The 20,443-nt window shown below is 43.2% G+C and overlaps 1 protein-coding gene across 4 annotated transcripts in view; it reads left to right on the top strand.

The window, feature by feature from the left end:
- Positions 1-20,443, top strand: part of LIMS1 (LIM zinc finger domain containing 1) — an 80,477-nt gene that overhangs the window by 29,984 nt on the left and 30,050 nt on the right. The window contains exon 1 of one of the 4 annotated variants that reach the window (XM_063126203.1): positions 11,007-11,189. The exons of 2 other annotated variants lie outside the window; for them this stretch is intronic. In XM_063126203.1, coding sequence (XP_062982273.1) covers positions 11,083-11,189 — 107 coding nt within the window. In that variant the 5' untranslated portion in view covers positions 11,007-11,082. Of the gene's footprint in view, positions 1-11,006; positions 11,190-20,443 lie in introns of those variants that run through there. One more of the 4 variants, XM_063126204.1, reaches the window with a different exon arrangement.

The raw sequence follows: 20,443 nt of genomic DNA, 5'->3' as shown, positions 1-20,443 counted from the left end.
TATATGGCCACCTAGGCAGACACTTCTATAGAGAAGTGAGACTGGCTGAATAATGTCAGTTTGGCTGGTTTGCTTCAGTTAAGCCCTTTTGAGGCTGTCTGTGGAGCTCTTTAATTGTGCTGCTGTTCTTGCATCATAATTCTTCGGCTTGGAATGTTATTTAGCTTCTGTTTGCAGAATAGCACAAAGGAAAATGAAATGCATGAGCTGTGTACCGACCATTCCTTCTGAAGAGCAATGGGAGTCACCTCCCTCTCAACAGTGCTCTGGCACTGCCCTCCAATTGAGCCACACATACCTTGATAACTGTAGAAATGTAATTTGGAGGCAGAAGAGTTAATTTGTTAATGTAGCCAGTTCTAATCCCACAAAAATCAACCCAGGCATGAAGTTGACTAATAAAGCTGCAGTTTCTAGTCTAGTCAATTTCATCTACAAGGGAAACTAGGGCTGTTTTTTGAAAGAGAAGCATCCTTGCCTTGCTTTTGGCTGTTTTCTTTTTTAAAGGCCTCTGTGTGCAGATATTGGGATGTATGCAGCTTTTCATGTGCAAGTTTTTAATTATTAAAACTCGTTCCAAAACCGCTCCAGCCATGGTGGATGTGCTACATCCATCCTAGACCCTGCCCACTAGTATTTGTCATAGTCACACTTTATACACAAGGCAATTACAGCACTGTTGGTTGAGCTGCAGGACGTTAATTTTGGGTTTTCCTTGGGCGGTTAAACCACTGTAATTTCAGTGGAATTTGGGGGGTAAGTACCTTGATAATCCATTGTAGCCTAGGGATCTTTTGTAATTTCCTTATAACTTTGTGAATACAGCAGTTATAGGGAAGTGACTCGCCGCTGAGATAAGTTTTCATGGCTGGTAAAGAAGAAGGTTTGTTTGTTTGTTTTTGCATAATTGCAAAGAGCATAAATGAAAGAGACTTGCAATTTCTGTGCTATTGAAAATGGGTTTCTACCGCCTTTACCTTTGTGTTACCATTTTAATGCTTTTTACTGGGCAGTTGCTAAGAAGGTTTGCCCCCAAACGAATCACATTTCTGTGTTGATCGTTGATCACAGGAAAGATGTTGTTCTTGATACTTGCCATAGACTGAGCAGTATGGAATATTATTCTGAATTTCTAAGCTCCTTCTTAACAAAAAGAGATGAGTCTCTCTCAAACTTACTCTTATAGAGAGTATTAAGTGTAGAGCAGAGCTGGGGAACCAGTGACCCTTCTGATGTTTTGGCCAACATGGCCAATGGCAGGGATGTTGGGGATTGTAGTTCAACATCAGCAGGCCCACTGGTTCCCCCACCTCTGATACAGAGAAACTAAGAATCCATTTCACCCCAGCAAGTGTCTATGCTTGAAACTTAACTTATTATAACTGTACCCCTGTCAGGGTTTTCTCTCTCTTCCTGGCAGGGCTCTGGGGCCTTTAATAGATAGAGCAGCTTCCCCCAAATTGGTGCCTTCTAGGTGTGGTGGATTACAGATCGTCTATGTTGCCTGGGGGATGCTGGGACTTGTAGTCCAAGGGCTCATCTACACCAAGCGGGATATTCCAGTATGAAAGCGGTATGAAAGTGGTATATAAAAGGCAGGAGCCACACTACTGCTTTATAGTGGTACTGAAGTGCACTGACAACTGTCAGGGCCCATTGACACATCTACACCAAGCAGAATATTACACTATGAAAGTGGTATGAAAGTGGTATATGGTACCATCAGTTGTCAGTGCATTTCAATACCACAATAAAGCAGTAGTGTGGCTGGCTCCTGCCTTTTTTATACCGCTTTCATACCGCTTTCATAGTGGAATATCCTGGTTGGTGTAGATGAGTCCCAAGTCATCCAGAGAGCTCCAGGTTGGTGAAGACTGCACTACAGTGTCATCTTTTCAATGGAGGAAAAAGAACCAGCCCATTTCTTTTCCCCCTCCCTTTGTATCTTATAGGTTGGTTGAGATCAGACTTCCCCCAATGTTGGCTAGGGATTGCTATTGAATATCAGTTCTGTGCAGGGTGTGTGTCAGTGTGTTGGTTAATCTGTATTCCCCCCACCCCTGCTGAACCTCTCAGAGCTAAAACTTAAGCTTGCCTAATAGTCTATTGAGACATTCTATCTACAAAATGGACACTAGCCACAAGAAAGGCTTCTTATGCTGAGTACTTCCTAAACATATAAAGTGAGCATTAATTCAAAGATCACACTAAGGTTTTATACAGGCCGATGACAACGAAACAGGGAAGTAAGTGGGACTTGTGTGTTAAATCATCAAATAGTACATTACATACAGTCTGAGATGACCAACCGTTGACATGAAAAGAGATAGCACATGAGGCGTTCCATCAGCAGAGGGGGATGTTGCAAAGCAGATGTTTCTTATGTAGCATTTTCATTATGAGCTTTTATCACAAGCAGCCTTTAAGCAGTTGTAAAATTTTATTTGACTTTATTCCCTTTTGGTTTTACACCATTTTGCATGGAAGAAGACGCTAGAAAGAATTTCACTTCACTCATACAGGGGAAGTAGACTTTAAGTGGACTCTTTTGCAAACATGCATTTCTGAACCACGCAAGGTTGGAGGGAGTCATTTAGGAAGATGATTTGGAGTGGAAAAATGGTTCCGCTCCACCACGCCCTGCTGACATTTTGCTGCTCTGAATTCCCCTTTCCTGAGGAGGCGTTGCTCTTGAAAAGAAAAAAAAAGACACTGAGCGGAGTTGTACACATTAGAGTGTGACATGCAGTTAGCCTGTAAGGTAATGGTTAAATAAATACACAACAGTTTGAAGTGTGATGGGAAGGATCTTGTGAGAATACCCAAGGAAAAGGTCCAGTTCTTGACTTTCGGTAGTATTTGATCAGCTGGTATAATTACAAAGTACAAGTGGAACTGCTACAAAATGTTGCAGTGTGAAGTACTTCTATTCTAGGTGCCAGCCAGCAATGCCCTCTTCCAGGAAACTCTGTTCCATTCCAACACCCCCTCCACAGTATTCTCTTTTGTTTCCCCCCCTCCAATGCTCAGTCAGCATTCCATGAGCACTCAGTCTTCATTGGTAGTGGAGGCTTGTGGCTCCGACGTCAGTGGGGCAGTGAATCTTCTTCCGGTTTCAGTCAGAACCAGTCAGGATTCTAAAGAACTCCTTGAGAGTTCTACTGATTCTGACTGAAAGCTAGAGCGGATTCAACACCCCACTGACATTGGAGACGTTAATCTCCAAAGTTCATTGGGCTGTTTTCAGGTCCTGCCCCCCACCCTGGGTTTATCCTTAAAGATTTTTTGTACTCCAATGTTTGAGGTTCCCCCAAGCTTGCTAATACCTGCATTTTGTGTGTGGATGTGCTGTTTTGGCTATATAAGAACCTACAGTTGGAGAATGAGTTTGCTATTCCTCTATGTGGGATACTCCCCCACCATTCCTATCCATGCTATTTTGCCAAGGTTTGTGAGCGGGGGTGGGGGCGGGCGGAGAAGCGATGGTAGGGAACCGCGATTTTCCTCCCATCTGATGACACCCTAAATATAACTGGCATATAGTGATAAGCCTCTGATTCTCAGAGTTTTTCACAGATTGAGCAAGCTCTACACCAGCCTTCTCTAACCTGGTGCCCTCCAGATGTGTTGGGCTGCAACTCCCATAATTCCCAGTCACCATGGTGACTGGGAATTATGGGAGTTGCAGCCCACACATCTGGAGGGCACCAGGTTGGAGAAGGTTGCTCAAACATTTTCATCTAATACAAAAGAATGTAACCTATTTTATGATGTTTATTTATGCAATGCTTGACTGAGAGTTATACCAGAAAAAGTCGATGAAAGATGGTTTGCACCAAATGTTAGCTTGCGTAATCCATAATTTTTGAAATAACACACTCACAACCTCATTTCAGTCTCTGACTTGTTGGCACACCCAAGAGGTTAGTTCTGAAGTTGAAGTGAATTGAAACCCAGCAAATCTTCCACTATTTAATTAAGGGGTTATGGGCCATCTCTACGTCATTTCAGAATAAACAGCCATTTAAACCAATAACCTGGTCATCATCTGAGGTTATGCAGAGGTGAGTAAAAGCAAAGAGCTTCCTGAGACAGTGTGCAAGACACTTTAAAAAATCCTGGCTGCATTTTCAAGGTTTGTTGTCTCGGGATTAACAACCCTTAGAGGTATCTAATTTATATAAACCAACTGAGGATACATTTGTACATGGGTATGATCCCTTACCATTGGCTATACTAGCAAGGGCTAATAGGAGTTGTGGGCCAAAACATTTGGAGAGCCACAAGTTGTCCACCTCTGACTACAGCTAGATAATATAGATATCCTAGAAACTGAGAGACATATCCAAGGGGAAAAGCTCCCCAAAAAATGCCAGAGAGAAGTGTAATATAGGAATTTGTCTAAAAAGCTGCCTGCTTTTTCTTCTTTTTGATACTGTATTTGGCTGGGAAATCCACAGAAAGGACATCTTTACAAACTGTACCAAGTGTGAGGTGTCTTGGCCATAGGAGATTATGTCATGCTGTTTGTCATTAGAAGATCAGTTTAAACAATCATGTCTGTGTCTGTTAGCATCTCCTGTGAATCCTTCTGCAAGCCATTTTGCAACCAGGATTTTGAGCTTCAAGCTACTTTAGATTAGAGCAGATATGGTCATGTAAACATCTGCTGACGTACAAGCTTGTGGCAATCATTCATGCTTGGAGTTAGTAGAACACCCTCCTATGCACACCCAAAAGGTATATGCGGTAGCATTTTTCTCTCTTACATTTTGTCTGTCAATATAAATAGCACATACTAAATATTACTCAAACAACTGTACTTGAAAGAAGTCTCTCTACGTTATTTTTAATATGATTTCCTCAGCTTTAAATCCTGCATTTGTCTTGTTTTATCTTTAATATCTCTCTCCTGTGGATAGAAATGTTAACATATATACTGTAATGTTAACAGGTATATTGATAATGCTCTTATTGTGAGTTCTTTCAATTCTTTTTTTTTTAAAAAAAGCCCATCCTAATGAATCATTAAGTGACAGACATAACAGTCCTAAGAGCAATAACTGCCTCTTAATGAGTACTAATGAAAGACTTTGTTACTTAATTACTTTTAAGCTCACATGCTGTGTTTTGAGGGGTTAGTTGAAGCTCTCCACTAAAAAAAGGAATATTGCATGTTTGGGCAAATATAGGGATTCCCTTCCCCACCCCCCATTTCAGTTTTCCAGATGTGCTTTCTAAGCAAGGACAGATTTCAAAGGTGCTTCTGCTTTTTAAGTGGGTGTGGGTATAATCCTGACTCTGCTGTGTGTGCGCGTGCATGCATGCATGCGCACAAGGACAAGTTGTTTCACAAATGCTCATCAAGCGTAGGGCAGGGCAGTATGTGGGTTTGGCCTCTCCAACCACTGGGTACAGGTCAAGCACAAAGCCTTCCATGAAAGCTCCTGTATATGGGTAGTATCCTATGTTGGTAATACTTAGAGTAGATCTATTAAAATGAATGGGACTTCAGTTTGTCATGACTAACTTAAAGTCTTGTTCATTTCAGTGGATGCTACTCTTAGGCCCTTTCTACACCTGCCTTTTCACCCAGGATCATCCCTGGACACACAGGGGATCCCAGGAGCAGGCAGGGATGATCCCTCCATTTCCCCAGGATAACTGAGACCTCGGTTATCCCGGTTTTACCTGCAGTCCTGGGACAATCCTGAGACTGTGGGTGGTGTGGGTGCCCATCTCAGCTTCTTCTCTCCTCCCCATGAGTAGTGGGGGTCAGCAGAGAGAAGTAGCTAGACCGGAAGGAGTCCAGGGACATCAAAGGGGGGAACGGGGTTGGGGCCTTTTTGTTTTTACTTACTTTTTTGCTGGAGCTAAAGTGCGCTCCAACTCCTGGTTGTTGTTTTTTAAAAATGGTAGATCATCCCCACTCCCTCCCTGAAGGCCCTTAGGTGTATAAAGGGCCTTAGTTTTGTCGGTGCCACAAGACTGTGATTATTCCGGCAAAGCTGAAAAGTCCCCACACAAGCATTCAGCCACTCAGGTCCTCTCATGCAGCTTACTCTATGGAAGTGATTTCAACCTGGCTGCACCCTGACAGCTTGAACTTTGGGGCCGTGAGGTCCATGCAGAAAGAAAGCAGTCCTATGTTGGTGCACTGAATAACAACCAAGTCTGACCCAAGGAGCCCTACCCGGCATCCTCCAAATGTGTTGGACTGCAATTCCCATCATCCCTGAGCATTGGCCATGCTGGCTGGGACTGATAGGAGTTGACCAAAACATCTGGAGGGCACTCAGGTTGTCTACAGCAACCTTCCCCGAGCTGGTGCCCTCCAGATGTATTGAACTGGAAAGAGCCTGTAGTAGAGTATTTCCATGCTGGCTGGGAATGATGGGAGTTGTAGTCCAACACATCTGGAGGGCACCAGCTTGGGGAAGGCTGCCCTCAGGTATTTAATGGGAGGTGATGAAAGTGGGAGGCTGGCCTAGTTTGGAACAGTCTCCAGCAAACATGTCAGCCTTGATTAATACATTGAGTGGCCTTGGTTGCTGGTAACACTGCAGGTTGGCATTGCCCATTTTCCAGTAAACAGCCAAAGCTTTTCCAACACTGGCAACAGAGGCTGGCAGTGGGACAGCCACAGCCTCAGCAGCTGGGGACCTCACTTTATAAAAAAGAGTCAGTGTTAGAATAGGACAGGGAAGGACTGGGTTGAAATCCCCACTTAGCCATGAAGCTCTGGTGATCTTGAACCTCTCTCTCTTTCTCTCTCTCTCTTTCTCTCTCTCTCCTTCTCTGAGCCGAACCTACTCTTTAGTTTATGATGAGCATAAACTGCGTGGGGGAGATGCCACCCTGAGCTCTCTGGAAGGAAGGTGGGATAAAAATGTGTCAGATGATCATTCCTAAATATATATTTATGGTCTGGTCTAAAGAATGCACTAGTTCACCAAGCAGGAGTAAGCATAAGGTAGATTGTCAGATGTTTTGGACTCCCACTCCCAGAAGTCCCTGCCATCATGGTCAGTGGTTACAAGTGCTGGGAGCTGAAGTCCACAACACCTGAAGATCTACTTTCTGCCCCACCTCCGTATTACAGAATATGATTTCTTATCATAGTAGAGGCAATTCTCTCCCCTCCCCACCCCCAGTGGATAGAATGCATCAGTTATATTTAGGCATCAGTTATATTCTGATTCCTGCTCAGCCATGAATAGCCCTGGGCACATTCCCTGCCTCTGTGATTGGAGGCATTGTACACTCAGTCACAGATTGGTATGAGGAAGAATAAGATGAGCAACGTAAAGCACTCTGCACGTTAAATGTGTTATATAAATGTATCAGATTGTCTTCACTATTTTAAGGTTGCAAATCCCTCCTGAAGAAAGTGGTGCCGACCTCTTTAAAGGAGGTGGTAATTAGGCCACTCCTGAAAAAGCCTAACCTGGACCCAAATGATGTTCTGTACCCCAATAGCCAACATCCCCTTCCTGAGCAAGATGCTTAAGTGGATGGTTGCTGCTCAACTCCAGGCACTTTTGAATGAAACTGATTATCTAGATCTGTTTCAATCAGGCTTCAGGTCTGGTTTTGGAAGAGAAATTGCCTTGGTCACCCTGTGGGATGAGCTTTGCCAAGAGAGGTAGAGGGGGAATGCAACCCTGTTGATTCTCTTGGGCCTCTAAGCAACGTTCAATACCATCAGCCATGGTGTCCTTCTCAGGCAGGTTGTCTGTGTTGGGAATTGGATGCAATGCACTATGGTGGTTCCAGTCCCACTTGGATGGCTGATTCCAGAAAGTGGTGCTGGGGGATTATTGCTCTGTGCCTTGGCAGCTATGCTATGGGATTCCACAGAGCTCTATTCTATCCCCAAGCTCTTCAACATTTTTATGAAAATGCTAGGAAAGGTTATCCGGAGGTGTGAGCTGAGGTGTCATCAATATAGAGATAACACCAGCTCTATCTCTCCTTTTTATGAAGAGCAGGTGAGTCAGTGGCTGTTCTGAACCAGTGCCTGGGCATGGTAATGGACTGGATGAAGGCCAATAAACTGAGATTCAGTCCTGACAAGACAGAGGTACTGTTAGTGAGTGGTTCATCTGCCCAGCTAAATCAACCTGATCTGGAGTGGATCGCACTCCCCCTAAAGGATCTGGTTCATAGTTTGGGGGTGCTCTTAGATCCAGCATTGTCACTAAAGTCACAGGTGGCACAGAGCACCATTTATCAGCTTAGGCTTATATGTCAAGTACACACTTACCTAGACAGAGATAGCCTTGCTGCAGTTATCTATGCTCTGGTAACCTCTTGTCTGGATTACTGCAATGCATTATACATGGGGGTTGCCTTTGAAAATGGTCTGAAAACTAGCTGGTCCAAAATTAGGGCAACAAGATTGTTAATGGGCACCAGCCAACGTGATCATGTTATGCTAGTTCTTTTCCCTCTGCACTGGCTGCCAGTCCATGTCCAGGCCTGATTCAAAGTGCTGGTATTAACATTCAAAGCCCTAAACGGCTTAGGGCCATGTTTCCTGAAGGATCATCTCCTCCCATATGTACCTGCCTGGACCCTAAGATCATCTTCAGAAAATCTTCTTCAGGATTTCCTGCCAAAGGAAGTGAGCTGGGTGGTTACCAAGAAGAGAGCCTTTTCTGTTATGGCACCCTGGTTGTGGAATGAGCTTCTCAGAGAGGCTCCCCTGGCACCTACGTTGTGCTCTTTCTGGCACCAAGTGAAGGCTTTCTTATTTTCCCAGACACTTCAGTGTTTCAGTTTCTGTTTTAAATCTGTAACTATTTTAAACCTTTGCACTGCTGCTAGATTTTATTTTGGGTTTTGCTTCTGCTTTATACTATAGCTTTGTATGCCTTTTTATTGTACGTTATGTTGTACTTTATGGCTTTAATTGCTGTGAACTACTCATAGACCTTCGGTTATTGGATACTATAGAAATGTGAAAAATTAAATTAATAAATGCTACAGTTCATAGTAGCTCATTAGGTGAGGTGTTAATAAAAAGCTTTCAATAAAAAGACTCCAAGGTTCCTGGTTCAAGCCTCTGGATGTTAGTCAGCTGGGTGGAGTCAGGAGTTTCCTGTCTCTGTTCTGTTCTTGTGGTGGGGAGAGAAATGATAAAATCCTTGCCTGGCTTCCCGCCTGGGGTGCCCTCTGAGACGTCCGTGGCAGCACCATCGTTTTTATAGGTGTAATTAATTTGTGGCATTTTCTGCCGCAAGATGTAATGATGGCCATTGGTTTAGATCAGGGATCCCAAGCTTTTTTTCAGCCCAAGGGCCAAATTCCATCTGGGGTGGGGGCGTGACCTTGTGGGGAACTCCAGATGGCCGGATTTGGCCCATGGGACTGAGGTTCTGTCCTCCTGCTTTAGATGGCTTTAAAAGAAAAGCGATCTGTCAGTATCCATGAACAACTCAACGTATGCTCCATGTTCAGTAACTGTGTATCTCTGAATACCAGTTGGGATAAAGGAAGGGGAGCAGTTGCCTTCATGCCCTGCCAGTGGGCTTCCCAGCCCCATCAGGCTGGCCACTGTAGGCAACCAGGTGCTGAGTTAGCGAGAGCTTTGATCTGATACAGCAGGGCTACTCTTACATTCTTTAGCCAGCCTTCCCCAGCCTTAAGCCCTCCATATGGCATGGACAGCAACTCCCATCATCCCTGGCCAGTGGCTTGATGATGAGCACCAGGTTGGGAAAGGCTGTTTTTATGCCATTGGACGTTCTTCACAAAATATGTGACAGGGTGGGTGGGGGAGGGGTGGAACCACGGGAAAGCCCATGTGCAGCAAAGCCACCCCAACTGAGGTGCCGGCTAGAAGAGTGCTCCTGCAACTGGCACCTTGGACAGGGTGGCTTTACCTGCCCCATTGGGGAGGATGCAGAGTGGGCGAAGTGCTTAGCGCACTGCTCTCCATCCCAGTTGGGCAGGGCAGTGGCAAACTGAGGGGAATCCTGCTGTTATCTCTGATCATTGACTGGATCAGGCCAAATTTTGCCTACAAACCAGAAGTTCTCTATCTCCATTTAAACAAACAAACAAAAATTCTCATTTAATATAAGGGAAAGTCAATCTCCCTCATAGATTTGTGTTATATGCATGGTGTGTGTGTGTGTGTGTGTTATTTTTCAGGTGTGGGTCAATCTGCCAATCAGTTTATACCCATTGGAAACCACAACAGATGGATTTTATTTTCTTGTTGTCGTTGCAAGGTTAAATGAGGCATGTATGACTTAGACCTCTCTGGTTATCAGCTTCCTCTTCTACAGGAAACCTTTTATTCGCTTCTTGTTTCCATAGTCTCCAGTGGACCTTGTCCCAAAGCCCAGTGGGATGATGAGTGATGAATGATGTCACTTTTGATGCTTACAATTTGGCCAGGAATATTGAAAACATCATTTTCCTCCCCATCTTCTCTTTTCTTTAGAAGGAATTTTATTCCTTCACGTTAGTCTTCAGTTTGCACTTTGCAGAAATGTTTCAGAGTTGAGGAAACCTTTCACCCATCTACTGTCCTTCACTACTTTTTTTAAAAGAATAATATTCTGAATTTATTCTTGATGGAAAGCGCACAGGCCTGCCCCGATCAGTGAAGTGCTGAAGTTTTTGCTTTTGTTATGGTTCATGGTGGTGTAACAGTTGAGGTGGAGATTTTCAACTGATTACAAGAGGCAGGAAGAGGATTGTAGAGGTTTCATTGTTTTGCTTGGTTTCTCTGTGTGTATCTGGGGGGGGGGGGTGCTTGGAGAGAGAGTGGAATGATTTTCTTGTGATCCAGGCATGAAATGGCTGGCCCTGGGTTGTCACAGAAGCATCCCTTAGGTGCAAGCCTCCCTGCTAAAGGAAACACCGTGCCCTTCTAGAGGGTGTGTACCTATGAGAAACAGGAAGTAGTGCAGCAGCTGCCTCTGTGGAGAGACTTACAATTCAGATCCGTGCAGGTGTGCAGGCGGCACTCTGCTGAACTCGCTCTCTTCAAGCATCTTGGCAGCCGTGGTGCTTGACATAAACTTTTTGGAGCAGAGGTTGCAGGGGGAAAACAGTGGGTAAAGCAGAATGACTGCATTACAGCTGAAAGAATTGTCGTACTCAGGTCTGTACAGGAGGAGACGGGATCGCCCAGACAGCCTGGGTCTTCAGGGGTTACCTGAGCAGAAGCTAAGGTGAGTGGGGCGGGGGAGAGAGAAGACAAAATTAATGGTTAACGAGAAGCTCAGTGTGCCTTTTTACGTTAGATGTCACTTTCCAACAAAAACAAAAAAAAAGCCTTGGGAAGCAGAGTACAAGGAGGTGGGGTTGTAATAAAGTGAGTTACAAAGCATGCATGATTGGAAATTGTCTCGGAGTCCTGGAATGATCTAAGAAGAGTTAAGAGGAAGCAACTGTTTTCAATTTGCTCCACTGGGAATGTTTCTCAGTAGCTTGATTATTATCCTAAATTGCAGCCGTAGCTATGGGAGTGACAATAAGAAGTGCCCGTACTTTTCCCTGCAGACTTTTAATCGCTGCTTAATTTCCCCAAGAGGTGACAGTCTGAAAAATCAGTTTTAGTCCCCAAAGCACACTTGTGTTGAAACAAGGAAAGCTCCATAAACTTTTGGGAATCTTAGAGGTGTTGTTCTATAGGGTTTTTTTTAAAAAATAATAATAATTGATGTGCAATTTGTTAGATTGGACTGATTTTTTTAAATAGGATTTTTTAAAATCAAAATGCCTTGTGACAAAAGAATGTAGTAGAACCACTTTATATGACCTTATGATGGGAGAGTAACCAAAGCAAATATTTTCTTAAAAAAAACATTGACGACACTGGTTGGTTTCCAAAATTTGAATTCCTTTTAAAAAGCAACATGAGGTGTGTGTGTTTTTCTTACAGACCTGCATTTTTTAAAATATTAACTTTTAAAAGTGCCCGTCAGGGAAAAACATGTGTTGCTTTTAAAAAGGAACTCAACTTTTGGAAACTCACCAGTGCCATTGTCATGCTGTTAATAAAAAAAAAAAAAAGCCACCCGCGCAAATGCTGTCAAATGCAAAATAGTGAAGGGGAAGAGTTTCCTGTCATGCTATGACTAGTGCATTGCTTGTATGACCCCTTTTGTTGGTGGGTGGGTGTCTTAAACTAATTTATCACAACGGTACTAATAATCTCTGACACTCTTATTTGCTTTTGCCGGATCAAAAATCTTAAATAAGAAAGCACTATTGTGTATGATTTGGTGGTGATCTAAACCATGGGACAGACTTTGAAAATAAAGCATATCCCATGATATAATGGCATCTGCCAATTCAGGAAAAGGCTTAAGTGATAGCAGCTGAACATCTATTTCCGATGTTCAGAGGTGAGTGTCGTTGTTTATGTAGCCAAAAGAAGCACCATCCATGCACAAGAAGAAGATATCCACAGGCTTGGGGAAAAACCCAAGGCTTGCAGAAGTACAAAAGAAAAAAACTTTTTAAAAACCTAGGCAAAACAAGTCAATGATGCTAGAACAAGTAGCCGCAGATGCTAATTGGTCCAGTGTTGCTAAGGTTTCATTTGGACCACAGCAATAGAAATCACTTTTTCTCTTACCTTTATGGATAACAGGTACAGAAATTATTATTGGAACTTAGTCTTCATACTGTCCCGTTCTTGATAATGGAAATTATGTCACACCATCATACTGAAAAAAGCACGGACCTCAGAACTTTTATATATTTGGAGTCAGTGCAATGAAGCGGTTAGAATATTGGACAGTCCAAGGACACCTGGGTTCAAATGCCCCACTTAGCCTACTGGGTGTGCTTGGGCCAGGCACTACCTCCGAGCCTACCCTACCTTACAAGGTTGTTGTGAGGGAAGTGGATACTATATATGGCATTGCAAGCTTATTGGACAAAGGGTGTTTTATGCCAAAACATTACACACACACACACACACACACACACACACACACATATATATATATGTATATGTATATGTATATATATATATATTTTAACTGGACACACTATTGTTGGTTGTTATTTTTGTTTCGGAGTGATTTGTGCATCTCCTACATATCAATTTATTCATAAATATTAAGAAAATTTGGGGGAAATCAAGATAGGCTAAGCCTATAAATTTTGGCAGTGCTTAAAATCTTTGGGGATATGGCCTGAAAAATGCCCAGTGAATCTAGGACATAAAAGTTTTCCCTACTTTTAAGCAGGTTTTCAAAGTTCTCTGCAATTTTCATTGTAGGTAACAAATTAAGAACACTGAAGGTGCAATCCTATGCATGTTTAGACAGAAAAAAAGCCCTACAACTCCCAGCATGCTTCAGCCAATCATGTTGGCTGGGGCATACTAGCAATTGCAAGACTTTTTTTTCTATCTAAACATGCATAGGATAGTGCCCTAAAAGTTTGTACAAGAGGGGTAACTTGCAAAACCTTTTTCCATTGTGGTTTCTACATTCAGGTTCTTAATCGTGAATAGTCTCTGGCCTTAGCTAGACCTAAGGTTTATTCTGGGATCGTCCCTGCCTGCTCCCGGGATACATGTCATTTACATGAACAGGGATGACCCCGGGACGATCCCAGGATAAACCTTGGGTCTAGCTAAGGCCTCAGTGTGTCCTTTTAGATTAATTACATTTGGTCACAAATCTCATTGGTTTAAATGGAACTTAATTTCACATAAAACTAGGACTACAGTTCTATGCATTCTTACCTGTGAGTAAATCCCATTTAACTTGGTGGGACTTAACTTCTGAAAAAACATGTATAGGATTGCTCTACCCAAGTGCTGCCGACCGCCTGATCCTACATGTCTGAGTAGCTTACAGCAGTACAAAGAGCAGCCTGTGTCCATACAGTTCGAGCAACTTCCTGACAGTTAAACCACTATTCAGAGCTTCTCCAACTAAAAACAATAGGTCACAACCAATGTTAGTCTAACATAAGTCTCGCTCATTTCAATGGGTCTACATTAAGTAGGACTAACATTGGATACAACCCAGAAATGCTGACCCAGGGCTGGTCCTGCCATGAGGAATGGAATTTGGGCATTATTAAGAGATAATGGATTGTCAGTCATTTAATATCGGCTATTGTTAAACTGCTGCTAGGGGTGCCATTCAGAGAGTTTCATCTCAGGTGATGTAATGACTCGGGTCGACTGTGTCTCTAGCTCAGCCTTCCCTAACCTGGTGCCCTCCAGACGTATTGAACTACAACTCCCAGGATTCCCATCACTGCTTGTGCTGGCTGGGGATTGTGGGAGCTGCAGTCCAACACCTCTGGAGGGTGCCCAGGTGGGGAAGGCTACTCTAGTTTAAAAGAGGCAGTCCTGGCCAAATCCCCTCCATCTCCCAGCCCGTATACAACACTGCAATTAATCTGGTGGTGCCCAGAGCCTCTTTGCATTGCCAGGGGCTTTTATAATTCAGTAGTGCCAGCAGAGGCTGCTGCTTTGGTGTATCATCCCAGGCTTGCACCACTTTTGTGAAACCCCCTGTGCTGGGAAGCACCAGGCTGAAAGATGGGTCTGCTGGTATTTGGTGCTCAAGCCCTGTGTTTCAACATCATTTTAGTGATGATTTTGGACCTGTCTTTGAGTAAACCCCTGTTTGCGTCAGGCTCCCCCCACCCCAGGAGGTAAAAATATCAAGTGCTAAATATTCCATCTCCTTTAGCCAGGGTTCTTATCTCCTAGGAACAAATTTATGTATCATCTCTTCTGAGCAGTGTCCATGTCGGCAGATTTATGGCACTACATGAATCCATTGATTCTCCTTCTCTCTCTACCCCCGCCCCCCGCACCTTAAAAATGTTGCTGCTCTGAAAACTGAATGATTCCTTTTGAAGTTAAATACGAGTTGCCACTAGCTTTAGACTTGAAAGTTAAGATGGTTTTTAATGTAGCGTCACCCTGTTATTATTATATGAATTACAGCAGTGCCTTCAGGCCCCAGCCAAGATCAAGACACCACCATTTTAAGGGGTGGTGGGTGCATATACTTATAGACATCCCATGCACACACACACACACGCGCGCACACACACACACACACACATACAGAGATTCCATGTGCGTAGTTAGTTGCTATTTTCATTTTCGTTTTTTTATCTTTATTCTTTGCCGTTCCTGATTTAAAACTAAAACAAAAAAACCCACCCCAATTTTCATTGGGAAATCATGACCCACGTTTTGTCTGGCTGTGACACTTCATAAGATGTAGGATATTTCCACTGCTGAAAGGCTTAAATATATTCAGAGTGACACACCCTTTTCTTCTCTCCCTTGCCCTCACCTTTACCCGTACACTTTTGCAGGCGTGTTGCTTAATCATTCCTCACAAAATGCCTTTTAGTTTACTCACTGGCCCCTGGAGTGCAAAATGTGGGGATTGGGGGCATGCAGAAGGCACCACACTGCGCGCTTTGACTACAGATGCTGCCGTGCCAGCAACAGCAGATTCCCCCCTGGCCATGTTATGTTTGGCCACACTTAATGGAAAAGGTAAGCAGGAGGCATCACATCCTCCCCATTTGCAGAGGGGAGGGGAGGAGAAGGTGTGAGGCAACAACCTCTTGACTGGAACTTGCTTATCTCTTTTGTTACATCTGGCTAGTACATTTCATGAGGGAGCAAGCGGTGGTGGGTAGATCTACCACCCCATTCGAAAATATAGACTTGGGGAAAGTCCATGGACAGGTTCCTGACATGTGTCATTTTACCACAAGTTTGTGCATTGCTCCGATGTCCCGATGGTTATTTGTGTGTGTGTGTCAGTGGTAGCTTCAGTTCGGATTAAGAGAGTGGGTGTAGTTAGGGGGCAGATCCCTGTGCAAGATAGGCACAAGAATACAGGGCAGGGGGTGGGCTCCAGGTGAGTGTTTAGTAATGGCATGGCAACATTAAAGTCTCATTCTGGAACAAAAGTAAGGATAGTTATTATGTCTACTGCAAAAATTCAATGAACTGTAGCTGCGCAGCTGCAGGCTTTCAAAGCTAAAATGTTGCGTAGAGTTGCCAGAAAATAACAACAAAAAAGGTTTGGGCAGTTTTCAGTCACTCTATATTTGCTTCCCATTACCACCATCTGACAACGGTGTTGCGAATTTTCCTGGCTGGATAGCCCCCCCTCACTCCTGCCATGTAACCCTATGGATGTTGCTTCTCAGCAGTGATGCTGCAGATTTTGGGGGGAATTGGTAGGTAGAATGGCACCATATAGATGCCCCACAGCTCCCTTGTTTCCTCTTCCTCTTCCTCTCTCTCTCTCTCTCTTTCATTCCCTTATAAGGAACGCTCACCTTAGACCAAAGCAGCTTTCCCCAACCTTTCAGATGTGTTGGACTACAACTTCCACCATGGGACAGCTGAGCTACAGCATGGCTCTCAATGTGGATCCCATCCCACTCATTAAAGGCTAGTGGCTTATGCCACTCAGGAATAGGCAGGGAGGGGACAGGCTGAATTTTTAATACATTCCTGAATAATTTTTGTAGCCATTTTGCCATACTAACTTCCAATATACGAGACCATTTTCTCTTGCATCCCATCAATTCAGAACTCTGTTAATATAGGGTTGGAAGTGGATTAAGTTAGTTGCATGTAATTCCCATTTTAATCATATTGATTTCACTGGGAGCTCAGTTTAATTTGTATATGAAAATGTTTATAGATGGCCTTTTGGCCATAAGGCCCTCAAGGCATTGTATAATACAATTGTTAAAACAGTTCAAATCACTTAGAAACACTAAAAACATCCAAAAGAATAAATTGAACTATCAACTGGTAAAAAAAAAAGAATGAATGCTGAAGGGAACAGGAATGTCTTTACCACCTGCTGGGAGCTAATCAATCAAGTGGCTAATCTAACTGCCCTAGGGAGGGAGTTCTGTAATCAGGGTGCTGCTGCAGAAAAGGCCCTGCTCTACATTCCCACCAACCTAAACCCTTTTGAAGGTGGGATATATAATAGGGCCTCAGACTAAGACCATAAACTCCAGGCAGTTTCATATGAGAGGAGGTGGCCTTTCAGATATCCTCACTCAAAGTGGTTTTAGGCTTTATAGGTAAGAACCAGAACCTTTAATTGCGCCTGGAAACAGATTAGAAGCTTGTGCAGCTGATGTAGGAGCAGTGTAATATGATCTATAAAGCCCACACCAGAAAACTATCTGGCTGGAGACTTTTGTGTCAGCTGCAGTTTCCAAACACTCTTCAAGGGCAGCTCCATCTAGAGTGGATTGCAGTAGTTCAAGTACTCTTGACGATAATTGCCACCTGAGCATCCAGGGGCAAAGCCAGATTCAGGAGCATTTCAAAAAGAGTTGCTGATCTTTCAGATCCATCTAGGACAAGTATGACTCCCAGTCCCCAGTGGGCCAAGCAATAATCTTTCAGCACCATCTTCTGGGGATGTTCAAGTAACTTAGTCTGGATCCAAGCCATAACTTTTTTTTTTTTTTAAATGTCATTAGTAAAGTCTCTATTAAAAAAATAATAATAGAAAAAGTAAGAAAAGAAAAAAAAACATGAGAAAGTGTCTTGTGTCTTTCACGGTGTATTAATTTCCTGTGTGTCCCCTCTGTCCTTGAAAGGGTTTGTTTAGGAAACCCTCTTAATCCATGTTCCTTAAACAACTAATGAAACCTGTTATCAGTCATCTAAAAGATATGAACTAGCCTCAGCTAGTCCGCTTAGGCTTAGTTCTTGTAAACAGTAGGTTTTCCCATTCATTTTGGACTGTTCAATGGGCTATTTCTCCACTCACGCTCCCATTTGAATCATTGGCACAGTTTTAAAAGCGCCATTTAAACTCATTGATGATTTTATTTGGGGGGGGGGGTACTTCTTAACCAGTCAGGGAAACATGGTGGATGGAGATAAGACTGCTCCTAAATACTATTGCTGGGTGAACGTAAACTTAAACTGAAACATGGCTCACTAGATCTCAGCCCTGAAACCTGTTTTCTAGTGTCAGGAGCCAGTTCTGGAATATGTGAAGAAATAATGTGGAAGAGAATTCCTTCCAGCATGTGCTGCACGCCTTTCCTTCACCTCTGAGCAACCACACAATGTGCCTATGCATTTCCAGGCATGCTGAAGTTGCAGCACCTGGCATTTCAAGAGGTTAGTGTTGGTATATGTTGGCACTCTACAGCAGGAGTAGGCAACCTAATGCCCTTCAGAAGTTTTGGACTGCAACTCCCATCATCCCAAGCCATTACCCATGCTGGCTGGGACTGATGGGAGTCATCCAAAACATTTTGGAGGGCACCCAGGTTGTCAGCATCAACCTTCCCCAGCCTAGTGCCTTCTAGATGTTCTGGACTACAACTCCTGTATTGAGCAGGGAGTTGGACTCAATGGCCTTATTAGGCCCCTTCCAACTCTACTATTCTGTGATTCTCTGAAAGACCCTGTGTAGTAGAGTATTTCCAAGACTGGCCATGCTGGCTGGGAGTTGCAGTCTAACATATCTGGAAGTCACCAGTTTGGGAAGGCTGTGGTACAGCATAAGGGGAATAACTGTTCTCTGCATCTTCATTTTGAAATGTTATTAGCAGTATAGTGAGAATATAGTGTGTTGACTTGCAACTTGTGGTCATCGTACTGCAGTCATACCTAGCCCAGACAGGCCTATCATAGTTGTTTCGCAGCTTGCTTAATGAGATGAAAAGCTAGCATGTTTTGCGAACTCTATAGCACAGCCTTTCTGAGACTGCCATTTTGTGTTGCAGGTGGGAAACATATTTAGGTAAACTGTATTTAAACTATGATACATAGTTAAACTATAGAATTTGCTGCCACAAGATGTAGTGATGGCTAATGATTTGGATTGTTTTAAAAGGGAGTTAGAAAATTTCCTAGAGGAGAAGGCTATCTATGGCAGTAAGCCTATGTACACTAGTTGCTGGGGATCATGGGCAGGATGGTGCTGTTGCAATCGTGTCCTGCTTGTGAGTTCCTGGTTGACATCTGGCTGGCCACACTGTGAACAGAATGCTGGATGGACCCATTGTCTGATCTAGCATGGCTCTTATGTTCTTATATTTTGTATGCTTCCCTACTTTAAAAGAGAAAAAAAACTTTCCCTGCATATAGAAATTGAACACCTCAATGTAAACTAAACTAGAATCTCGCTTTCTCTGATGCGCTTATTTTCTATATGCAGGGAGCTTTTCCTAGAGTGGAGGGTGGGGAGGCATTTCTAAATGCAACCCTTAACCTACAGTCTGAAGAGCGCAGGGCAGGGAGAATTCCATGATGTGATTTTGTTGAATTAGGTTTGTCTAGAATCCATACGTGGAGCTACTCAATGTTTACCTCTGTACAATCTCTGCCTAGCGCTTTCAGGCAGGTGCAGACAGAAACTGTCTACCAGAGGCAAAGACTAAAGGGGCTGTTTACATCATACACCATCTGTACTGAATGCAATTAGGGTTGCCTCACATGACAGTGTTGCTACACAGATTTTACTCCTGGATAGGAAAAAGCACATCTTGGTATTTATTCAGTTGCATGGGACAAACACGCGTATAGTCTCACGCTGTAGCCCCATTCCTCGGTACTCAAAATTAAAGTGTTTCTTTGAATGTCTTGTCTTCCATCTCACTTTTTGGCATAGATAAAAACTCTCTGGCAAGTGTGTATAGAATGGCAGCAATGCTGCACAATCCTATGCATGGCCACTCGGGAGTAAGGTCCTTTGTGTTCAGAGGAGTAAGTGCATGGAGGATTGTACTTTTACAATGCAATCTACTCAGAAGTAACTATTTATTTATTTATTTATTTATTTATCACATTTCTATACCGCCCAATAGCCGGAGCTCTCTGGGCGGTTCACAAAAACTACCATTGAGTTCAGTGGGTCTTATTCCCAAGTAAATGGATATAGGTTGGATCCAGACTTAGGCATTCCTAGAGTAGACCTGTTGAAATGAATGATTAATTTAAGTGCCATTGATTTCAATGGGTCCTCTCTAAGTATGACTAACATTGGGTTGGATCCAGATTCAAACAGGGACATTGGTCCTAACTTCCAGAGGAGTAGCCTCTGTTGCAGCAAAAACACCAAGACATTTTGTAGCACATTAACAGATGTATTATGGTGTGTATGTGTGATGCAATGGGCTCTAGTCCACAAAAGCTTATGCCATAATAAATTGGTTAGACTTCAATGTGCTTTAAGACTATTTGGTACTATGCCTAAGAGGTCAGTCTTCATCCATTCCCATAAAACTACTTTTTAATGTAAATGTTGAAACATTAAAATTGGAACTTTACTGGCAGAGGACACAACATGTTTGATAATGAGAGTAAGCTGGAAGCAGTTCTTTGATCACTGCCCTTATGTAACCAAAAATGTGCTTATTAAAATAAACAATGTTCTTTCATCCTCTTAATATAAATATAAGCACCGTTGTATGCTTCCAG

This window comes from Elgaria multicarinata, chromosome 5 (genome assembly GCF_023053635.1).
Source record: "Elgaria multicarinata webbii isolate HBS135686 ecotype San Diego chromosome 5, rElgMul1.1.pri, whole genome shotgun sequence".
NCBI lineage: Eukaryota > Metazoa > Chordata > Lepidosauria > Squamata > Anguidae > Elgaria > Elgaria multicarinata.
This window is presented reverse-complemented; position numbering and strand designations above follow the sequence as displayed.